This window comes from Onychomys torridus, chromosome 8, assembly GCF_903995425.1.
Source record: "Onychomys torridus chromosome 8, mOncTor1.1, whole genome shotgun sequence".
Taxonomy (NCBI): domain Eukaryota; kingdom Metazoa; phylum Chordata; class Mammalia; order Rodentia; family Cricetidae; genus Onychomys; species Onychomys torridus.
The window spans coordinates 53,934,623-53,956,883 of NC_050450.1; the positions used below are offsets into that span (position 1 = coordinate 53,934,623).

Here is a 22,261-nt window from a genome sequence, read left to right on the forward strand (position 1 = left end):
GTGAGTTCCTTTATCTACTGAGCCATCTTGCCTGCCCCAGGTAGCGGCTTTAAATTAACATTTGTTTTATAATCTTGGGTTTGAGTCTCCCAGCTCTCTGTTCACTAGTATTACCTGAGCTAGAACTTCTCCAACCCCTTATTTCTCCTGTCCAGAAAGGGCAACTGATTTTGGTGGGCTGCAGTCAGAATCAAGAGATGAACAAACATAATGTAGAGTTCTATGAAACTTGGAGTGCACGCTGTCCCTTCTGCCACCCTGAGCTCCAGTGGCAGGAGGGACACTTAGATGCGGAGACAAGGGAGGACACAGGACGCAGTGCTGAACCACTACTGTATAATTAAGTAGGCACTGACTCCTGCGGTAATGTAACAGAAAAATTCAGCACCTGGAAATGCTTCCCGCCATTTCCAGGCTCCTGTGGCTTTTTGTTCACCTTCTTTACCCCACCCTCCACTCCATAAGCTCCCCAGGCATGACCCCTATAACTCTTTTTAAACTACAAGTCCCCTTACCCTGCTCTCTTCTCAGGTAGTAGTGAGAGATTACAACTAACCTCTCACCTGGGAGTCTCGGCACCAGGAGCCTGGCTGGCAACACGGGCTTCAGGTCACACCTGTCAACTCTGATACAGATAGAACTGCACCTGCTTCTTGCAGCATTTTGCAGCAAGGTGGGTTCAGTTAGCAACCAAGCACAAGCTCGAAAAGAATGCAGCACAGCTGCTGAAAGAAAAAGCAAGTTGTGCCACATTGTTACCTCAAAGACAAGCACTGAGAAAGGAGGAAAAAGAAAAGAGGCAGAAACTTCTGGAAGGAGAAAATGTCCCTCCATATGAAATGCACAGATAATTTAATGTCATTTTTTTTTTTTCTTTCCCAGGGTATGACTGCAGAAAATCAAATTACAAGGTCATCATCACATCCTAGATTTATTACAACTGACCTGCAGGCAAAAGGTAGACTATTCCATAAACATGTGGATTCCATGGCTATGTCTTAAATAGAGGAGGGATTCAAACAAGAATACAGGATAAAATATTCCAAAGCTCCAAGAAGCAGTTATGTCACTGAGCTACATTTTTACAGACAAATAAGGCAAAATCCCTGCACATCAGCTTTTTTGATATTTTTATATACTTTCATATGGTACAAGAGAAAAATAACCAGAGCTCACAATGTACAGTTCTTACACTATTTTCACAGTTTGTGAACACTATACACCCTTTTGTTTTCATAAAGATACATTGTAATAAACTCCTTGCCCTTAAGTTTATAGTTTATAATAATCTATGATTAATACACTAAAATTGCCTTTTTTTATGTGGTCACCCACACAGCAGAAAGTGAGATAGCTCCTGGACAGTCAGAATTGCTTTGATCTCCATTTGCATAATGGCAGAGTGAGGCTATACTGAGCCAGACGGGAAGCTGACAGCAGAGAAACAAATTCCTCTTGAGTCTTGGGAGCAATGGAGGACGATGGCTTGGGAGAGCTTAAGGAAGACATCCAGTAATGTCTCCTAGTGAAACTCAAGAGAACCTAAGGGTTAGGCCAGGGGCAGAAAATGGGGAAATTAGGCAAGTGGACCAAGAGATAAACCATTTTTAAATTCTGCAATGACTAGGGATGTAACTTTGAACAGCACCATTCTCCCTTTATTGTTTTATAGTATTGAGGAGTGCCACTCTGGGAGACACAGCAGTACCGACCAGGGCTTGATTCTGTAAGGGCATCACCGGCATCTCAGGGCACCTTCTAGTGTTGACTAACTGCTATGCAAAGCCCGATGCTCAGTGACTGGCTAAAGGGTAAGTGAGGACGAAGAGCACATGAGATGCTTCCTTTATGTTTTACCTTTGGGGGAGGGGAGGCAGAGATGGGTAAAAGTCCATAGCCAAGGGAGACAGTGAACTGGTAGAGGCCCCAACAGGCAACAGGCCTATCTAAAAGGCTGCCATTCAGATCTTCATTCCTCTCAAATGTGCCTCTCCAACAGACTGCCTCTTTCTTACCTACCATATCAACTGAGGCCAGCTGCCTCAGCTTTTCAAACGTTAGAGCACAGGAGAGATTCAGGGCTACAAGTCCTTGGTAAGTAGCATCCCTGGTTATATTAGGGTTCCAAATGTAAAAAAACAAGGGGAAATACTGGGATGAGCAAAAGTCCTGTGGTGACAACAGATTATGGGGAAGGGAAAGAATTAGAAACTGAAGACCTGGCCCATGCTGGCAAGAAGCAGAGAACTGTGATTTGGTGTTTTGCTGCCTTCAGGAATCTTCATCTAATCATCAAGGCACATTGCTACTAGCTAATTCTCCCTGTTAGTGAGTTATAATGGCTCAAGTACCAGGCTTGGGGCCAAGGGAAAATCTATAGCTGCTACACAGTTCTGGAGAAGATCCCAGAATCAAAAACATCTGTAAACTTTGCCCTCAGTACTGTTTCCTTCGTTCAGTCGTGGCAGTCGGTGGCAGGCAGAGCATCAAGGTGGCAGCGCCCTTCTATGACAAGTGGCAGTCTCCTGTACCTTTCCAGGGAAGAGCAGGGCTGGAAAAGGACAAAGAACACATTCTGTCCCGTCTCAGTATTTTAATGTTCACCTCTCTGAAAGCAACAATGTTTTTGGTAAAGATAGATTCATTCTAATTTAACATGATTATTTTGAACAGAAAATTTGGCTGAGCACATCGATCCCCAAACATCAACTGTGACTGTAAAGCAACAGAATATCAGATCAGGAAATCTATTGCACTTGGTGAAAAAAAGGAAATCCCTCCGTTGTCTCCCAGCTCCAGAAGGCAATGTGTCTCACTGGCTGTGCAAGCTCTTCTCACTCAAGCCCAAGTCTCTATGTTCAGACAGTACATCTGTCACTGTGTCCTTCCAGGCGTTGGAAGTCTGACGAAACACCATTCCAGTAGCTGCGTCTCCAGGTTTTGAGTCTAGAAATGAATTTAAGGTGTGATCTAATCACAGTCAACAACTTGATCGTACTGACTTCCACACGTCATGAATATGTTCATCACAAAAGAGCAGGATGAGGTCTCTGACCAGCACTAACACTGTGATCAGTCAGGTATTACAGGGATGCACATTCTAGGTGACAGAAGTATACAGACATGATGGAAACGAACACCAATCTTATTGCACATGGTGTCTGGGCGAGCAATAAAAACACTGTGATACAGGATGAAAACTCTTTACGTCTTGCTTCCTCTCAGCCCTTTTTTCTAAAGTCTGATGTAGCAGCAGTATCAGTCGACATACATGGGAGAGCTGGGAGTAGCTGGCATCTGATCCAGGATTTTACAAACATAGCATGCGACCTCGACAGTACGTTCTTCATACATCAAAATAAAGGTATGTTTCTGCAAGAGAATTGAACAGAGAAAAGCATCAAACATTTATATTGGAGCCCTAACTCAAACCTTTCTCAGTTTCTATATAGCACAGAATTAAAAGCTCCCACCCACATATAGCTTCAGCATATCATAGGAGAGGCATTGATCACATGCACATTTTAGTGGATGTGGACACCCTAGATGTGACATACTAGGTTCCCATCTGGAGGTTCCACCCTGGCAGTGAGGTCTCAAAACTTAGCTGCATACAGAGAGCATTAACTGAGGAAGAGAACGGAGTTGTTTGTCCCTCAGCATGCAAGAACCACGTGAGAGCCAAGAACTACGGGACTCTCAGTCCAGCATCTCAGGACACCAGAGGAGATCACCAGCCTCCACTTCCCCCATTGGTAGCTTACAAGGATCTTTCAAAGGGGTTTTCAGTTTCAAACCTTCTGATTTCTACTCAAAAAGAGGGCAGAAGAGACTTCCCCTGTGTTTTCCAGAGCCTATAGCCTGGAATTTGCTTCACCAAGCCCTTTTTGTCCTCTGTCACTATAAACAGTAATTTTTCCTTCAATTTCTCTGGTTATAGCATCTTGGTATCTTTATAGTCATTGCTGGGTTGACCACAAGTTTGGCTTGACAGTCTTGGCAAACCCTAAATGTAATAAGCAATCTAACCTTTTCTTAAAACATTGCCACATCATTGGACCACAGACAATACTCTCTTCTCTGCTCAGAGGAAAGCCACACAAAAGAGAACGCTTCTCATGAGATGAAGAAAAACTTCTCTGGCAGAGTGGTGTACATTAGCAGAGGGAGAGTATGCACAATGAATGAAGTTTCCACTGACTTTCTTACATATACTAAAGACTATGCAATGAAAGGCTTTAGGGGAGTTTTCTGACATGTTAAGTGCAAATTCTTTTTATGAGAAATGAACTAGTAAATTTTAAGGAAAACTATAACCACCAAGTTTTCTCTGAGTAAAGTCTGTTGTCTGAAACACCCTGCAAGGCCAAGCCTTTCTATGGAGATGTATGCTGCTTAGTGAATTAATTATGAGACCCATACTCACCAGAAGCTCTTTATACTTTGGCCTTTTGGATTCATCCTTTGTAAGGCTAAAATAACATGAAAGTTACAGTGTTAAGATGAAGTCACATTGATCCAATTATTTTGCTTTTTACAAATGAAAGGCAGGACCAGGTCAAGGTCATCTTTGGCTATATAGAAAGTTCAAGGCTAGCCTGGGTTATATAAGGCTTTAAACAAAGCTCTTATGAGGGCAGATATCCTTCAACTGTAGATATAATTATTTAGACAGCGATTTTGACATACTAAGAAAGAAAAAACATGGGACACATATTCACTACTTCTGCCTACTGTGGCACAGAGGTAAACAAGGAGAAAATGTTACATAAGCACCATACACACATATATATAAAAATAAAACCACAGAGGAGGTCCAGGAACCAAAACAAAGCAGAGCTGGGAAAATCACTCAGTGGGGGAAAGCAATGTTCTGAAAGCCTGCTGCCTTAAATTCAGATCTCTAGAACCCAGGTAAAAGGTCAGATGCAGTACTGTACATGTGCAATCCTGATACTCGCAAGAAATAGGAGACAGAGGCAGTCTGTGGACCAGCCAGCCTGGAATGCACCGCACAGTGGCAGAAACAAGAGACCCATCTCACAAAGCAAGGTAGAAGGTGAGAATGAACTCCCAAAAGTTGTTCTCTAACCTCCACATGTGTGCTGTGGCACACAACACAGACATAAAAATTTAAAAATAAAGACTCTGTGATACATGTTAGATTTTTTTAAGCAAGTATTCATTAAAATAGATTATACAGAAAGGTCGAGTTTATGGAATTATACAACTGCATATAATATATGCAGATTGGTAAAGAACAGACTGCTTTTCAGTGAGGAGAGGGAACCAGCCAATTGTCATCCACAAGCTTTCTTCTATCTAGTTCTTGAGGCACTCTTTTCCCTTTCTGAAAGATCACAACAGGCAGAATTTGGTCAGAGAAGATGAAAGAGACTTGAAAATTCCAGTCAACAAATGTTTTCTCATTATTCAGAAAGAGGACAATGTTAGACCTGCACTAGAAGTCTTATAAAACCCAGAGAGAGTACATACAGAGAGATGGCATTCCTATAAGAACAAAAGCATGCTCAATTGTAAATAAGGCATCTTTAAATCATGCTGAACAAAATTATCAAAACTGTTTAAATGCTAACCTAAAAATGCTATTTAAAACAGAATATAATACTACCATATACATTTATTCTTTGCCTGTGGTCTGCATGCATATATGTATGCATGCTCACATGTGTGTGGGTGCATGTGCACACAATTGTGTGTGGAGGACAGACGTTGACATATTTTTTCTCAATCATTATCTACTTCATTTATTGAGGAAGACCTCTCTCTGAATTCACGGAGAAGTGCTGGCAGGACAAACAGGCCACCTTGCCCACCTGGCTTTCAGTGGGTTCTGGGATTAGACAGAGCCCCAGTGGCAGTTCTAGCTGCAAAGCAAGGGCTTCACCCACTGAGCCATCTCCCTAGCCCTGTGCACGTGTGTTCTTCGGTGCCACATTACATGGAAAAGAACTGCTAGAGTAGACAACATGACAGACTTGGAGCTTATGCCTTCTTTGAAACAGGATTACAAAGAGCCAATGGATATATTTGAACCAATTCAGCTTTGGGCTTGACTTTCCTGCTCCTACCCATACCCAGTTATGCTCTAGGTTTTATCAGAGCAGAGATCCATGCCTTCAAGTCTGGTCTGGTGAGTTAATGAGTAGTAAAAGCATTCAGATGATCCTGGCACAACTTCATCATGGTAAGATTATCAGTCTCACCTAGACATTTAACCTGGTAACTTATACCAGGAACTTATACCAGGTGATTTGGAGGCAGCTGCTTCTCCAGCACCCGCAGCTGCTGTTCACTAATACCTGTAGTAGAATAAGAGGGTGATGCCTCTTCGGGCTGGCTGGAATTTCCACACAGCAGTGAGCCATAGGCCTAGCTAGGGGTAATGTAACAAAGGCCCTCTTTCCCTATGTAAAGCATCCACGTAACTGAGATTAAGTTGCCTGACTGGTCCACCACGTGTGTCTGAACACTGGTGAATAGAGTACTTACCACAAGTTGACAAAGTTGATGAAACTGGGGGAGAACTCCCTTTCTTCGGAATTACTTAGTTGTGGAGGGTCTCCTTTCACCACTTGTGTTAGCTGATCAAATACACTATTCCACTTTGGATAAGGAAATCGGCCTGTGGCCAACTCGTACTAAAGAGAACAAAAAAAAAGGCACTAAGCATGATGTACTACTCCCACTGAAAGTGTGATGTCAATTCAAACATCCAGTGAAACTCTTGTAAGCCCTCCCTCAAACTCTGTCAAGTTAGGGAGGAATCCTTGAATCATGAGGCTAAGTGGAGGACATAATGTAGAGAAGTGTGCCTCGACCAAACTCAAGGACTTGAACTATAGCCGAATGCCAAACTCTGAATCTAAGGTCAATTATACCTCCATAACGCAGGCCCAACCCCTTTGTATGAAAGGCTCTGAGAGGCTTAGTCTAGACTTCTACACCAAACAATTTCACACTCTATAGTCACCTGCACAGGAGTTCTCAGACCAAACAGTGGCCAAATTCCTTTATAAAGTAAAAAGAACATTTAACAAACAAAAACCCAGTCTGAATTCAGAGGCAACAGTAAGCGAATCCTAGAGTTACTTCAACCACAGCCAGACTTTATAATTACTGAAGAAACCAAGTCAGGCTTAAAGACCCAATGAAGGGCACAGACCAATGTCATCAAAGATACAGTACATATTTAAAGAGTACATATCTAAATATTGCTAACAAATTTATGTGCTTTGACCAAAGACTGATAGATGAGGCTGAGGCTCCAAACGTGTATGAACATTCTTAGGAAATCAATCCCACTTTCTCCTCAGGACAGCTGTCAGCTCAGGGGTGTCTCCACTTAGACACTGGTGCACAGAGAAGTGAGAAGCTGACATCCAGGCATACGTTGGGGAGGGCAGGGTCACAGCTTTGGCTGGAGTTTCTCTTCAGTAAAGCTGAAAAACACTTTGAAAGGCTAACCCTTACCCATGAGGAATAACCTCCCTATGCTCTGGAGGACAGGCTCAATAAGAAGTCTGGGTATTCTATGGTGAAGGACTAATTACTTTAAGATTATCCTAGGAAAGTCAGCAATGAGAAGATTCTAAGTACTGAAACATTGTTTCTAAACAAAGCTTTGCTAAAGCAGCTTAATGGAACCTGTGTAAATGTTTCTCTATTAAAACCTTTCACAGGTGTGGGGTGTCTGTCATTCAGTGACAGAACTCTCACCTACTATACCTCAGACCTTGATACAATTGCTACTCCTCCTTCCCAACAAAACAAAACAAAAGCAACTTTTATAGACATTTCTCTTTAGTAAAGAAGTACATACTTGCTCTGGGTGTATGTACACAAGTGCACTAAGGTTTGTGTGTGTGCGTGTGTGCGTGTATGTGTGTGTGTGTGTGTGTGTGTGTGTGTGTGTGTGTGTGCGTGCGCGTGCGCGCGCGTGCAGGTACATGTGAGTATGTCTGTGTGTACAGAGGTGCACATGGACATGTTGTGTATGTGCATTCACACACAGGTGTGTGGAAGGTACAGGACAACTTTGAATATTGTTCCTCAGGCTTCACCCATCTTGGATTTTAGAGACAGGGTCTCTCTGTGACCAAGAATTCACCAAGAAGGCTAGACTAGCTGGCCAGCAAACCTCAAGGATTCATTTGCCCCTGCCTTCTCAATTCTAGCATCACAAATGCAGGCCATTATGCCTCTTTTTTGCTCAGGGAGGTACTAGGCAGGCATTTCTGAATTTAAAGTATGAATTACATGCAAACATCCCCTAAGTGAGAGCAACAGGTCTGCCTATAGTCTGTGGCTGGTTTCGTGAAGAGAAAAAGAGGTAGTCCGGCAGAGGCAAACTGCAGTCTCCCTCTACAGGAGAGAATCCATCAGTCTGTCAACAGTTCTCCCCAAAATTAACACGGTATGTCACTGTGATTACAGGAAGAAATTCCAATTTTAAAAGATGAGACTGGTGAGCTACACAAAGCCCATTGCTCTAAATCTGAACTAAGGGGTCTTGGCTCAAATTGAAAATGGGAGGAAAATGTAAGCAAAGGCATTTTACGTTGTCTACCTCATAGATCCCATGTGGGACAGAAACTTGACAGATAATGTAGAAGAAGCTACAGAAGCCATTCAAAACCAGAAACAGCAACAATCCTGGCATGGTCTAGAACAACAGTAAATATAAGAAAATCAACTTCGGAGAAGAAATGAGTACATAAAAAAGTACAGCTTAGACTATGTCCCCTCAAAGTCCTTATGTAGAAGCCAAGACACAAGGTGACAGCCTCATGAGAGAAGGCTTGAGAAAGTGACTATCTCACCAAAGAGCTTGGTTCCTCACAAACAGGATTAGTGCACTTACAAGACAGACCTTAGACAGCCATGTCCCTTACCCCCTTTGCTATGTGAGAACAAGAAAGACAACAGGTCACTGTATAAAGTATGTCAAACCCTTGATCTCAGACTTCCAAGTCTCCAGAACTGCAAGAAATACATTCCCAGTCTTACTAAGACAACCATCTTACAGTATTTTGCTAAAGCACTCCAAACTAAGGCAGATACATTTAAAATTAAACCAAAATTTCAATAGTGTCTCTAGGTAAAAATGAAGAATTTCTGCTTGTTACAAATCATGAAGTTTCTCATCATCCCTTTTCAACAATTTTTTACCTCTTAGTCTCTTATTGTTACATTACTATGACAAATCTGCACTAGCAGAAACATACCAATGTGATCCCCAAACTCCAGACATCAGAGCGGACATCATATCCTTGTCGTGATGCACTTGGGTCTATTCTTTCAGGCTGGAATACAAAAAGAAGTCAAAGTCATTTATTATGTAAGTCCTAAAGAAGCAGGTGAATGGAAGCAGTAGCTGGGAAGGGAGACAAAAACCTCAGCATCTTCCTAGAAGAATTCACGTCCAAGACCATGCTGGGAGTAACAGGAAAACATCACTGTGTTAGAAACAACCAGCAAAAGACTGCACTGAGCTCAATGGCTATGTCAGAAAGTCTGTACTGGCTAGTCTTATGTCATCTTGACACAAGCTAGAGTCATCAGAGAGAAGGGAGCCTCAGTCAAAAAATGCCTCCATAAGATCTGGCATTTTCTTAATTAGTGATCAAAGGGGAGGGCCCAGCCCATGGTGCGTGGTGCCATCCTTGGGCTGGTGGTCCTGGGTTCTATAAGGCAGGCTGAGCAAGCCATGGGGAACAAGCCAGTAAGCAGCACTCCTCATGGCCTCAGCATCAGCTCCTGCATCCAGGTTCCTGCCATGTTTGAGTTCCTGTCCTGACTTCCTTCAGCGATGAACATCCATGTAGAAATGAATAAACCCTTTCCTCACCTACTTGCTTTTGGTCATAATGTTTCATCAAAGCATTAGTAACCCTAAATAACATGGAACTATAAAACAGTCCTTCTGAATTTCTCCCCTAAATACTCAAGCACTGGCAAAGCTGAAGCAAATGCTGGTAAATAGGAAGGAGCAGGAGGAAGACAATGGTAGCTTTCTGATCCTCTCAGCCTTTGCTCAATGGGTAAAACTGATCACAAGGTACTTAAGATAAAAAAAAAAAAAAGCAAAGGAGGAACTGTCATCACTGTACTATCCCACCCTTTAATTCTTCTCAAGAAGGTTAAATTTATTCAATTACCTTTAAAGATACATGCCTATGAATCATTTTAGCCAAATAAAGCAATCATATAATATATTATCTATAAACAGTAGAACAAACAAACAAAAATTTTAGTAACTTCTATGAAGGGAACATTTTTCTAAGTCCTTGAAATTAGGTACCATTTTTCCAAAAGGGTAATATTGATAGATGCAGAGGAACAGCAAGAGAGTATATCAGTGGCTCGGAGTTAACAATGGGTTGTTCCTAAAGGCTGACAGTAACTGCTATTAGAAGAAACATCTCAAAAGTGTGGTAGTTGTACTATATCACTAATTTGGAGACATATGCATTTTAATTTGAAAACAAGTGCTGTGCTGCAACAATATTCATTGAAAGCTATTTACACTCTTGTTAAAAATATCATTATTTTACTGAAAATGATACATACTACATAAAAACACTGACTATTCAACCACAGGAGAAAACATTGTCCCAGCATCACTAATCCACACTAGTACAGACCAGTGTTCTGAGGCATGACACATATCTTCTTATGTTGAATAGCAACAATGCATAGTACATTCTGAGACGATGAGATAAACTAGAAATCCTGAGTACCTTCAAACCCTAACCCTATCTCTGAATATCACCAAATATTTAGAGAGGAACAACAAAACATCATAAGTAACATGTGGAGTAAAGGAGTCTCAAGAAGCAGTAAAAATATATTTTGAACTACATAAAAACGAGATTCCAGCTTAGCATGCATTGCAGGCAGGATGTGGCTCAGGGAAATCGTCTCCTTAAAGCAAATAATGGAGAAGATGTCTCGGATCATAACCCAGCTGTACAGATTAAGGAACTAAAAAACCAAACATCAAACAAATACAACAGCAACAACAACCACACAAAGAAGAAATCAGACCCAAGGAACTGAGCATCAGGAAGTAGCAAAGACAGTGAGTTAAATGAAATAGGAATTAAAAAAAAAAAAAAAGTCAACAAAGTCACAGCACTTCTTGGGCAATAGCAAAAATCACACAGTGAAGGCCAGAGCTAAGCAGACCAAGAGAATGAGAAAGCTTGACATTTCTAAGTAAGAATGAAGGCTAGGAAGTCCTATTCACCTGAAAGAAACAAACAGATGAACCCCTCTGATATGAGATGAGAGAGGTGCCATATAAGCCTTCGTGTGGAACTGAGGAGCTAGTGACAGCTGTTGGCTGCTAGAGGGAGAGAAGGACAGGTCTTTCGAAGGGTGTGTGGCCCGATAGGCCAGCCACACTCCAGGGGATGGATGGCTGCACATCTAGGAGTATATATGGTCAGCACAAATTGGACTTGGTGAGCCACTTAAGGAAAAAAGGATCTGAAGTTCAGAGGGGGTGAGAGAGTGGGTCCAAGAGAAACTGGGGTAAGATACAGGGGTGAATATGATCCAAAGCACTATGAAGTTCTAAAAGAAATAACAAAAATGTATTTTGAAGAAGAAGAAGAGGAGGAGGAGGAGGAGGAGAAGAAGGAGGAGGAGGAGGAGGAGAAGAAGGAAGAGGAGGAGGAGGAGAAGAAGGAGGAGGAGGAGGAGGAGGAGGGGGGAGGAGGGGGAGGGGGAAGAGGAGGAGGAGGAGGAGGAGGGGGAAGAGGAGGAGGAGGAGGAGGAGGGGGAAGAGGAGGAGGAGGAGAAGGAGGAGGAGGAGGTAGTAGTGGTGGTGGTGGTGGTCAAGATCATGATGGGGAAACCCACAGAGACAGCTGACCGGTGCTAGTTGGAGCTCACTGACTCTGGACTGACAGCCCGAGAACCTACATGGGACCGAACTAGACCCGCTGAATGTGGGTGACAGTTGTGTGTCTTGATCTGTTTGTGGGGTCCCTAGGCAGCAGGACCAGGACTTATCCCAGATGCATGAACTGGCTTTTTGGAGCCCATTCCCTGTGGTGGGATACCTTGCTCAGCCTTGATACAATGGGGAGGGGCTAGGCTCTCCTTCAACTTGGTATATCAGACTTTGTTGACTACCATGGGAGGCCTTACCCACTCTGAGGAGTGGACAGGGTAGAGTGGGAGGGAGGTGAGGAAGCGGGAAAAGGGGAGGGAGGGGGAAATGGGGTTGGTATGTAAAATGAAAAAATTTTAATAAATAAATATATTTTAAAAAAACAAAAAAGGAAAATGAAAACCTATCAAGACAATAAAAAATACAAATAACCTTAGAAGTATATTTTTAATGACTTTGTCATTAAAAACCTTCCTACAAGCTGGGTGTCATGCTCACACCTATAATCCCAATATTGGGGAGGCCAAGGCAGGAGGGTTATCGTAAGTTCAAGGTAAGTTTGGGCTGTACAGCAGGTACCAGGATAGTCTGGACTACAGTGAAAGACCCTGTCTTAATAGAAAAATGGAAAAACAATGAACAAAAAAACCCACCTTCCCAGAAACAGGCTCACATTAAGGTGGGTTCACTGAGCCCTTTCAAACCTGCAAGGAAGAAATACCAGCCATCTTATATAAATTTTATTTCAAAAGATCAAAGAAAAGAAGGGGGGGAGGGAGGGAGGGAGGGAGGGAGGGAGGGAGGGAGGGAGAGAGAGAGAGAGAGGGGAAGGAAGGTAGGTTTCAAACTCATTCTAAGAGGCCACTAAAAGCTCTTAGGAAAACCTGACACAGATAGTACAAAACAATGTCCCCCTACACAAAGGCACAGAACTCACTAGCAAAATGAGTGAATCCAACCCAACCACAGAAGAGCTAATGCATTAGAACCAGTGTGTTCTGTCTCAGGAATGCATATGAGCCTTATACACATAACATGAATGGAATACATATTCATATAATGGGGAAAATCTGTATGATCAATAACTTTAGCTTCTGACAAAACTCAAATTCAAACCCCGTAATAATGGCAACAACAGCAACAAGTCTTAGCATATTAAGAATAGATAAAAAGTGCTCATTTCATCAAAGAAACACAAAGCAACCTAGAGTTAATTCTGAAGACAACACTTTCTAATGGAAATGTCTACCCCTGCTATTTCAGCACTGGGTTCCAGCTAGGGCAACAAAAGCAAGGTAGAGGTGGTACTCTTATTTAGAGTCATTCAAATTTTTACAACTCTCTCTACACAGGAAATCCCTATTAAAACTATCAGAGGATGCTAAGTTAGCAAGGTCACCAATACAGTGCCAACATAAGCCAACTATTGGTATTTCCACATAACAACAGTGAAGTGTTAAAAAAAATGTTCATTCCCATTCTCAGTAACAGTATCCAAACCCATGAATTCTTTTTGTTTATTTGGTTAGTTTTTTGAGACAAGGTCTTACCATGCAGCTATAGCTATCCTGGAACTTACTATGTAGACCAAGCTGGCCTCAAATTCACAGAGAATTGCCTGACTCTGCCTCCTCAGCACTGGGATTAAAGGTATGTGCCACTACTGGCCAAACCCATGAACTCTTTAGGAGTTTAAATGATTCCATACTAAACTCTATGAATACTGCTGAGAACAAAAATATTTATATGAATAGAGAAAGTAAACTCTTAAAGAAGATATAACAGATACACTATACACCAAATAGTGGGCCATGCAATTTATGAAGTAAACACTGACAGAACAGAGAGAAAAGTTTTGATAATAACATATTTCAAAAAGTACTTCTTTAAAGTGTATCCTTTCTTTCACCAATCATCTAGCACCATTTTATATACTGTATAGAAAGGTGTCTATAATACAAGAAGACACACAAGAGGAAAAGACTTAAAAAGGAAGCTGAAGTGACTTTTATTCATATATTTTGTATCTCTGTGTATGTGCACATCTGTGTGCATATGCCTAGTGTATGTGGGTGCTCACAGAGACCAAAGTATCCCACCCCATGGGACTGAAGTTGTAAGCTACCCAACATGAGAGCTGGGGATCAAATTTAAATTTAAATGAAACTTGCGTCCTCTGTAAGAGCAACAGATGCTCTTAACCCATGAGCCATTTCTCCAGCCCCTGAAGTAACTTTCTAGAAGTCATTGTGTTGGAGGGTAATAGAAGGATGAGAAATCTTCTGGAATTTAGATCATCGGGTGTGTTCAAGAAAAGAAAAGAGAAATCAAAGAGGACACTATTTTGCAACTATTCCCACTGTCTTTCAAGTGTTCTAAGTAGTCAACATGATGTGCTTTGTCACATGGTGCAATATAAAGCAGACAACATCTATGAAGTTGGCATCCTAAAACAATCTACAGTCTGAACCTAATCACCTGGGGGAACCAGACTCATAAAGAATGTAAACTTCTAAAGCTATTTCCAAAAAGGTCAACCCCATGGAGGGAGGGAAAAAAAAAGGAATGGTCCAGGCCAGCTCAGATTAACATAAAGAATGCAAAAGCTGAAAATGAGCCATCATTTTAAGGTGACTGTTTTTTAAATATTTAGGAAATGTAAGTATTGCCAATGTAATAAAACAAAATTCTTGACTATTTTATTCATGTTAATGTTATTGTGGTCATGTAAAAGAATGTGCATCTTAGGAAAGGGACACTTGAGTGTTTAGAATAAAATGATTCAGCAAGCATGCAAGTGTACAACATACACATGCACACATGCATACATTCACATATTTATATGTGGAGAGAGCTTTGGCAAACTGTTAACTATTTCTATATAAAACATTATGCAAAAATTCTATATTCCTTACATTCAACAAGTTAAAGAGTAATTCTAGCTTCTCTAGACTAAGAAAAAAAAAACTACAAAAGCCTACCACATGGGCATTTCTGGTGATTCCAGTACTTATAAAATGGAGGTTGAAACAGGAAGATCCCAAATTTGGAGCCAGCCTGGGCTTCATTAGACCTTGTTTCAAAAATACAAGCAAAAGGCATTTCTGATATGTTACAATATATCCAGGAGAGTTAAGCTACTTCCAGGCTTCCAAAATTAATGCTCTTATCTATGTACTAATGTCAGACTCTGTATACCAACTGATAGGACTATTTCATTTGACCCAGTAATATCGGAGCTATAGAGGTTACAGTTGGCCAGGAAGATAAAGTTGCAGGATAGGACAGGCCTGTAGGATACAGTTGTCCCAGAATTGGATAATCACGAAGAACATTAAGTTCTTAGGCTCCTTTTCTTGGTGGCCTTGGAACAACATCTCTATGTAAGGGCACGGCCTGCTTCTTTCTTTATAAGTTATCTGAGTTCAGAACAGTTGGCTATATGTGGGCCATAGCTACATCTTTAAGGCTTGCATGGATCAAAAGCAATTCTTAAAGAACGTCGTACTGTGCTAATGTTTGGATATGTTTTGTTCCTAAGTGTGTAGGTGCTAGAGGCTTGGTCCCCAAGATGTCAGTAGTAAGACAGTCAATCATTTAGACAATAGACCACTAAAGGGTGAGGCTTCTAAAGAAGTTAGCCGGTCAAAGGGGGACTCAGAAAGGATTGGTGATGGGCTCTTAAGTCAGGTCTCCTGGGAAGGGGTTGTTATAAAACAGGGCCCTTTAGCCCTTTCTGCATGCAGACAATTCCCTTTCCATTCCTCTGCCATACTGTGGTAAAGCTGAAGACTCTCACCTAAAGTAAACAGATGACAGCCACTCAGTCTTCAACTTTTAGCCTCTAAAACTACAACTTCAACATTCCTTCCCTACAAGGACTCAGCTTTAGGTGCTCTGTTATCACAAGAACAGCAATAAAACCACATTGTTACAGAGAAAATTGTTCCAGCTAATCTTCGCACTAAACCAGCATGAGTCAGGTAACATGCTTAGTTATTCTCTGAATGTGTTACTGAATGTGTCAGTTATGGCAGTTACCAAGTGTGTCTAATCATTTTTATTTCTTGTCTTTGAATCTGCTATGCCATTTGTTCCTAATTAACATGATGAAAATGGGATTTTCTAAATTGCATCTATCCAGTGAGACAACATTCACAAAGCTCAGATTCTAAAAGAAAATATCTTTCTACACACAGACAGATACACACACATACTCACTCACTCTCTCTCTCTTACATTATCATTTGTAGGAAAAAGTAAATGAAAGGATCTAATAAACAGGGTACTGACAATGCAATGATTCTAAAGTACTGTCAATACTGAAACATTTCATATGCAATGCTTTCCAAACATGAAGCCCATGTATACCAAGCAACAGAACATATGCAAAGAACAGGCAGCACTGTGTTCCACATGATCACACACTGAAGTAAGAAACAGAATTGATGGTAAACTGACTTCCAAGTGATGTAGGGAAGAAAATGTATTCAAGGTTTTAAATGAATATGAAATCTGAAGAAACACCAGGCCCATTCATCCAGAGCATGTCCGAAAATCTTGAACTTCTAGCTTGTGACTGTTCTGACTAAAAATTTTTGTGACACTTATAGAAGCAATCATGAAGGAAACAAAGGAGGACAAACTCTATTCAACTCTTAGCTAATCTTTATTTTAAAAAGGTTCTTGGAGGCATGATAGCTCAGTGAGTAAAGGTGCTTGTTGAGTGAGACTGGTAACCTTGGTTCAATTCTTGGAATCTATTATGTAAAGGTGGGAGGAGAGAACTGACTCCATGAAGGTGCCCTCTGACCTCCACACATGCACCATGGCACACATGCCCCCATCAAAGACAAGGTTTTAAAAAGTCTATAGTACTGAAACAGACTGATAGAAAAGGCTCAATCAACACCAGCAAACCTTATCATCACTTACAGGAGCATGCTGCTTTCCTCTAAAATACCATGGACACTAAAGGAAGAAACTGGCACCCGGGCGTGGGGGAAGGGGGAGAGGAAGGGAGGGGGTTAAAATATAGATACCAAACACCAATCAAATGCAATTCAAAATCTGGGCTGTGGAATAGGTCATGCAAATATACAGGGACACAGCAAACAGGGAAGCTCTGAATGAATAGTGTCCATCTGTCTTCCTGAGGGAAAAGCTGCTTCCTGCTAAATGCCTAAAGTCTCTAGCTTTGCATTTATTGCTGTGTTCCATCCATCCCTGAAGTAAGAAATCACAATTGGGGCACAGCTTCAGACTCTGCAAGACACCCTGCATTCTGCCAGGAACTGTGTTCCTGTACCAAGTTACTCTTACGGAACTTCCAACAGCATCCTTCAGCGGTCTAGAACATACATCTCAACTGATACTGATTATCTATTATGGCCAAGAAAGTACAAGAGATAGAAGAACACAAAGACACGGACCACTTATCATCTGGTTGACTGGGTGAGTTGAATAAAATGAAAACAAAAATCAGGAAAGACCATAAATGCTAAATGCCAAACAAGAGGATTAACATGTATAAGGAGTACACTGAAATAATTGAGCAATGTTTCCAGAAGTTAAAACTTAAGCTTGGAAATGCTTAGGGAGAGAGATATTCTAGCACAGTGAAGCTACATGGCTGAAGGCAGACCCCTTTTACCTAGCACCAAATGGCACAGACTCTCTATGCAATGACTGCCAAGCAAGAGACTTGGCTGCACACTTACTGCCATATATGGCCTACACCCAGCATCTCTTGTCTTGGCAATGGAGTCCACAAGCTGTCCACTGATGCCGAAATCACAGAGCTTAATATTTCCACTTCTGTCCAGAAGAATATTGGAAGGTTTGATATCTGCAAGAGATGCATGCCATTCAGTATACAACTGATCAGTCAAGCAACTCCAAAGTACTGTAGTTGAAACTACTGAAAAGTTTGAGTCCTTAAATTGAGATATACAAGAAAGAAAACTTCACTTAGCACATGCCATCATTATTTATGTTTTAAACACACACCAATAACTAAGGCCAAAGGTGGTGGCTTATCCCTGTAATCCCAGCTCTTGTGATACTGCTGGGCGAGTATTGCCAAGAGTTTGAGGCCTACCTGGGCTACAGAGTAAAACCTTGTCCATAAAACTGAAAAGAGACTAGGACAGTAATATTGCAGGTAATCTCCTTTCACCACTACAATTTAACAAGCTGGAAGACTTTTTCTCATAACATCTTCACATGTGTAAAACTCAAACAAGGGGTTGGGGATTTAGCTCAGTGGTAGAGAGCTTGCCTAGCAAGCACAAGGCCCTGGGTTCAATCCTCTGCTCAAAAAAAAAAAAAAAAAAAAAAACCTCAAACAAATCATGGTTTTCAGCAGTCAGAATGAGGAATGAACTTTATCAAATAATAGACTAAGTTGATTTTCAAAAGATGTCAACAATAACACAACAAAGTATAAGGTATACCAACCTAGCATGAACCAACAATTTCATTAAGTATAGCTTTAATTTATGAAAGCATTATTTTAAAGGAAGAAATTATTTACTCTCAAAAAATACAGTTATTTCTAAGAGATTTTTTTTTAGGATTGATTTTTATTCGTGTGTGTGTGTGTGTGTGTGTGTGTGTGTGTGTGTGTGTGTGTGTCTAAGTGTAGGCCAAGTGTGTGAGGAGAGACCCTGGAAGGTCAGAAGCTATCAGATCCCCTGGGGCTAGAGTACAGCAGGCTGTGAACCACCCAGGGTGGGTGCTGGGAACAGAATTTGGGTTCTGTGGAGAACAGTAAGCACTTTTAACTGCGGAACCAATTCTCTAGGTCTCTCAGGGTCTTTTGATCTTAAATGGCTTTCTCTAGTTTCTCCCAACCAACTTTCCCTTTGACTAATTTCTCTGACTTTCAGAACTATTGTGCCTTGTTCAGCATGCAGACAGCCAAAGGTCCTCCTCACTGATAATCACTACCAATGTGCCAATAAGCTGACTGTCAAATTTCCCCTATGCTGTCCAATTTCTCTATCACATCCTTCTATCTATTTCATTGTCAGTATCATGGAAAACTTAGTAAATTAAGACACAGAAAACATCTACATATCATCCCAAAAGTCCAGAAAAGCTCTCCTACAGTAACAAACACAGAAGATCACCTCTTAAAAAGACCCATTCCTAATCCTCCCATCCTTTCTCGTGGAACCTGCATCTTGTCAAGGCTTCTATCCACACGTCCAAACAATGGCTCCTGACTAGTCTCAGCTTTATTAGGGTAAGTCTTGTGTTCTTAGAGCAGGGGACAATTCTAGTGAATGTGACATAGAATACAAACATGAAAAAATGTTCCTGCTGCTAAAAAAAGTCATCCAGGAAGTGAGAGTCCTTTCTTCAGTATTGCTTCTGTTGGGTCTAGAAGCAATACTTGGAGCTGAGGTGGTCATTGATGCCACACAATCAATGCTTTTACAAACGGGTCATGATTTAGGGGAGTTTCAGTTTATAATGTGAATTTTAAGTCTCTTTTACAACACATGCTCTAAAGTGAGAAGAAACATTTCATAGGAGAAATACCATGGCTTTAAAATGCTTGAGTATAGGGACTGAGAGTGTAGCTAAGTGGTAGGGAGCACTTGACAGGCATGCACGAGAACCTGGGTTCAATTTCCAGCAACGGGGATGGGGGGGATGCCTTAAGGTACTGTCTCCTCAGACTCTTCTTTGAATGTCTGCATGGCCACTCTCATGCTTTGACCATATGCAGTCATCAATTATACTAGGCAATGAGTGATTTATTTTTAGCCATTTCTGTTTCCCTTTTATTAATTTTATTGGCACATTTGAACTTTACAAAAGGCTTCATTATCAACAGTAACTATTTCTAACTAAGATCAAGAATCTGTAACAAAATGTACTTGTAAATCTGAAACACTTACTCAATTAGATGGACATTTAAAGAACCCCAGGGGAGGGCAAGCTGATGCTTCAAGGTATACAGCACTTGGGGTTTCTCTGTGTTTGTCTGGTTAGTTGGGTTTCTTGTTTTGTTGGCCACAAACACAAATATTCCATGAAAGTTTATATAGTAATATGGTAGTTTTCATTAAAAAATGTTTTAACCAATTTAAGGAGAAAAAGTTGACTCCTATCAGACAGAAAGCAATCCATACCCACCTCTGTGAATAATTTTCAAGTTTTCTTTTAAGTGGTTTAGTGCTTTCACAGTCTAGGGAGAAAAAGAAGAGGTGGGATAAAGATTTTGTGTTTTTAATAAAATAGCCCAACCACCTATCACAAGCAATAGTCTCCATAGCCCTCTGTACGGTTTCTCAGCTTAGCATTTCAAATGCTATCCTTTTGTATTTTGAATGACAATGGCATACAATTTTACATTGGAAAGTCGCCCTTTCATGGTCCTCTCTGACAGTTAAGAAAACAGTAACATGACTTACATATTAAGTCACTAAATAGTTGTATTGTTTTTGTCAAGCCTGTACAATCATAAAAATAGCACAAGTTCACTGGACTACTATCCATGATGGTGAAAATTTCCATAAATCCTCAGTTCCTCACACTCATTCACTAAACCCCTGATATAAGTTCTGCAGACCCGGCATATCTGCTCTGCCAGCAGCAACTTAACCTGTCATGGGTCACACTACTCATGACTAGAAATCATATGCTCCTTCAGAAAGGGAGGCAACAGAGACTTGACAACAGGCCGGCACATTTGCTGTTTAAAAAAGGAAAGAGAAAAGAAAGACAGAAAGAAAAAGGAGAAGTCAAGTCTTTGCTCTCAGAGAAATTATATGAAAAATGTAGAAAATACCACCTTGTATTATCTGAAAAACTCTTCCTGTGTGTTCACTGGTCTATTAATTAGCAAGAGACTTTATAGAAAGTAATTTAAAATGTGTTTAATATATAAGGTGATCACCTAGCCTGAAAAACACAAACACACATGTACTAATTAAGTTATTCATGTACATACTATATACATTACAATACATGATAAAATAATTTTATATTTGTTTTCCAAATTTCATAGACATCCTGTTATACTGTAGTTAAGTGGGGTTATGAAATCAGGTTGTGGAGGTTTTGATCAACAACTTAAAACTGTAAATACCAAAGCAAATTAATATTTCTATGCTTTTGGATTTACCATCTATAAAAATGGGATATTACTTACCATAGAGTTACAAAGAAAATATGTTATAAAATCTTGGCTCAACACAAATAATATTCACTCAGCATTAACTACTATCATGATTCTATTATTGTACAGTACTGCAGTACTGTTCTGCTGTACAGTACTATTGAATTCTTATACTGTGAACAGTGGTGAACAGTGGCAAGTTCTAAGACAATAGTAGCTTGGTACAATGAAGGGGCGCTAAACAAACCATCAATGTAAGATTTACATATTCATCTGAGCAATGAATAAGTTTCTAGTTCAACTCAGTTTACTTTATAGTTTATATGAAAATGTATATCTTAGGTTAGCTAGCTAATAAAAGACTGTAAATTTAATCATTAATTTGGCAGTGACAAAATTTTAACAAAATTATCCATCTTAAAGTAACTTATTAACTATGGTTTAATCAAAAATTTAGGCCGGGCAATGGTGGTGCACGCCTTTAATCCCAGCACTAGGGAAGCAGAGCCAGGCGGATCTCTGAGTTTGAGGCCAGCTTGGTCTACAGAGCGAGATCCAGGCACCAAAACTACACAGAGAAACCCTGTCTCAAAAAAAATAAATAAATAAATAAATGAATGAATAAATAAATGAATAAATAAATAAATAAATAAAAGTCTACTAAATGCACACATCTCTTACAACTGAAATAGAGTCCAGAAATTATGATTTTAAATCAGTTTCATTAGCTTTAGAAATCACTAAGCTGGCAACTGACAAGCTAACTTGGGGAAGGGACTGATTCAAAGAAATCAGAAGTAACATGCAATCACAGTATGATTTAGCTCACACAACAACTAACTAAACAAGTATCTCTGGCTCAGGTTCTCAGGGGTTCTAATGTCTTACCAGTTTTGCTTTATAAAAAATAAGTTGCCTTTTCCACTGTAAAATAAATTATACATACTCATCAAATAAAATATGAGAACAAGAAAGTAAGTGATTGTGAATTCAGTTTTCAAACCATAACACATATTCCCAAGAGAACTCTTTCCCTTTTTGGTCTTGTAGTAAAAGTGAAGTGATCAAATTAATCATTGCTGGCTACTAAGACTGCAAGTCAACTTTTTAAATGGTTTAAATTGAATAATCCTCACTCTTAAACCACAGCAAAACATACCTTGTCTAAAAGCTTCAATTAAGGGCCTTCAAAAAGACTTCTGCCA

At 40.4% G+C, this 22,261-nt stretch overlaps 1 protein-coding gene across 8 annotated transcripts in view; it reads right to left on the reverse strand.

The window, feature by feature from the left end:
- Nucleotides 1–912: 912 nt before the first annotated feature.
- Map2k4 (mitogen-activated protein kinase kinase 4) overlaps nt 913–22,261 on the reverse strand; it is a 98,654-nt gene continuing 77,305 nt past the window's right edge. For all 8 annotated transcript variants that reach the window (XM_036197890.1, XM_036197889.1, XM_036197886.1 and 5 more), the window contains 6 exons: nt 20,072–20,123; nt 17,644–17,771; nt 9,249–9,326; nt 6,514–6,662; nt 4,427–4,472; nt 913–3,372 (listed from right to left, as the gene is read on the reverse strand). In XM_036197890.1, the coding sequence (XP_036053783.1) occupies nt 3,259–3,372; nt 4,427–4,472; nt 6,514–6,662; nt 9,249–9,326; nt 17,644–17,771; nt 20,072–20,123 (567 nt within the window). In that variant the 3' untranslated portion in view covers nt 913–3,258. The remainder of the gene's footprint in view (nt 3,373–4,426; nt 4,473–6,513; nt 6,663–9,248; nt 9,327–17,643; nt 17,772–20,071; nt 20,124–22,261) is intronic.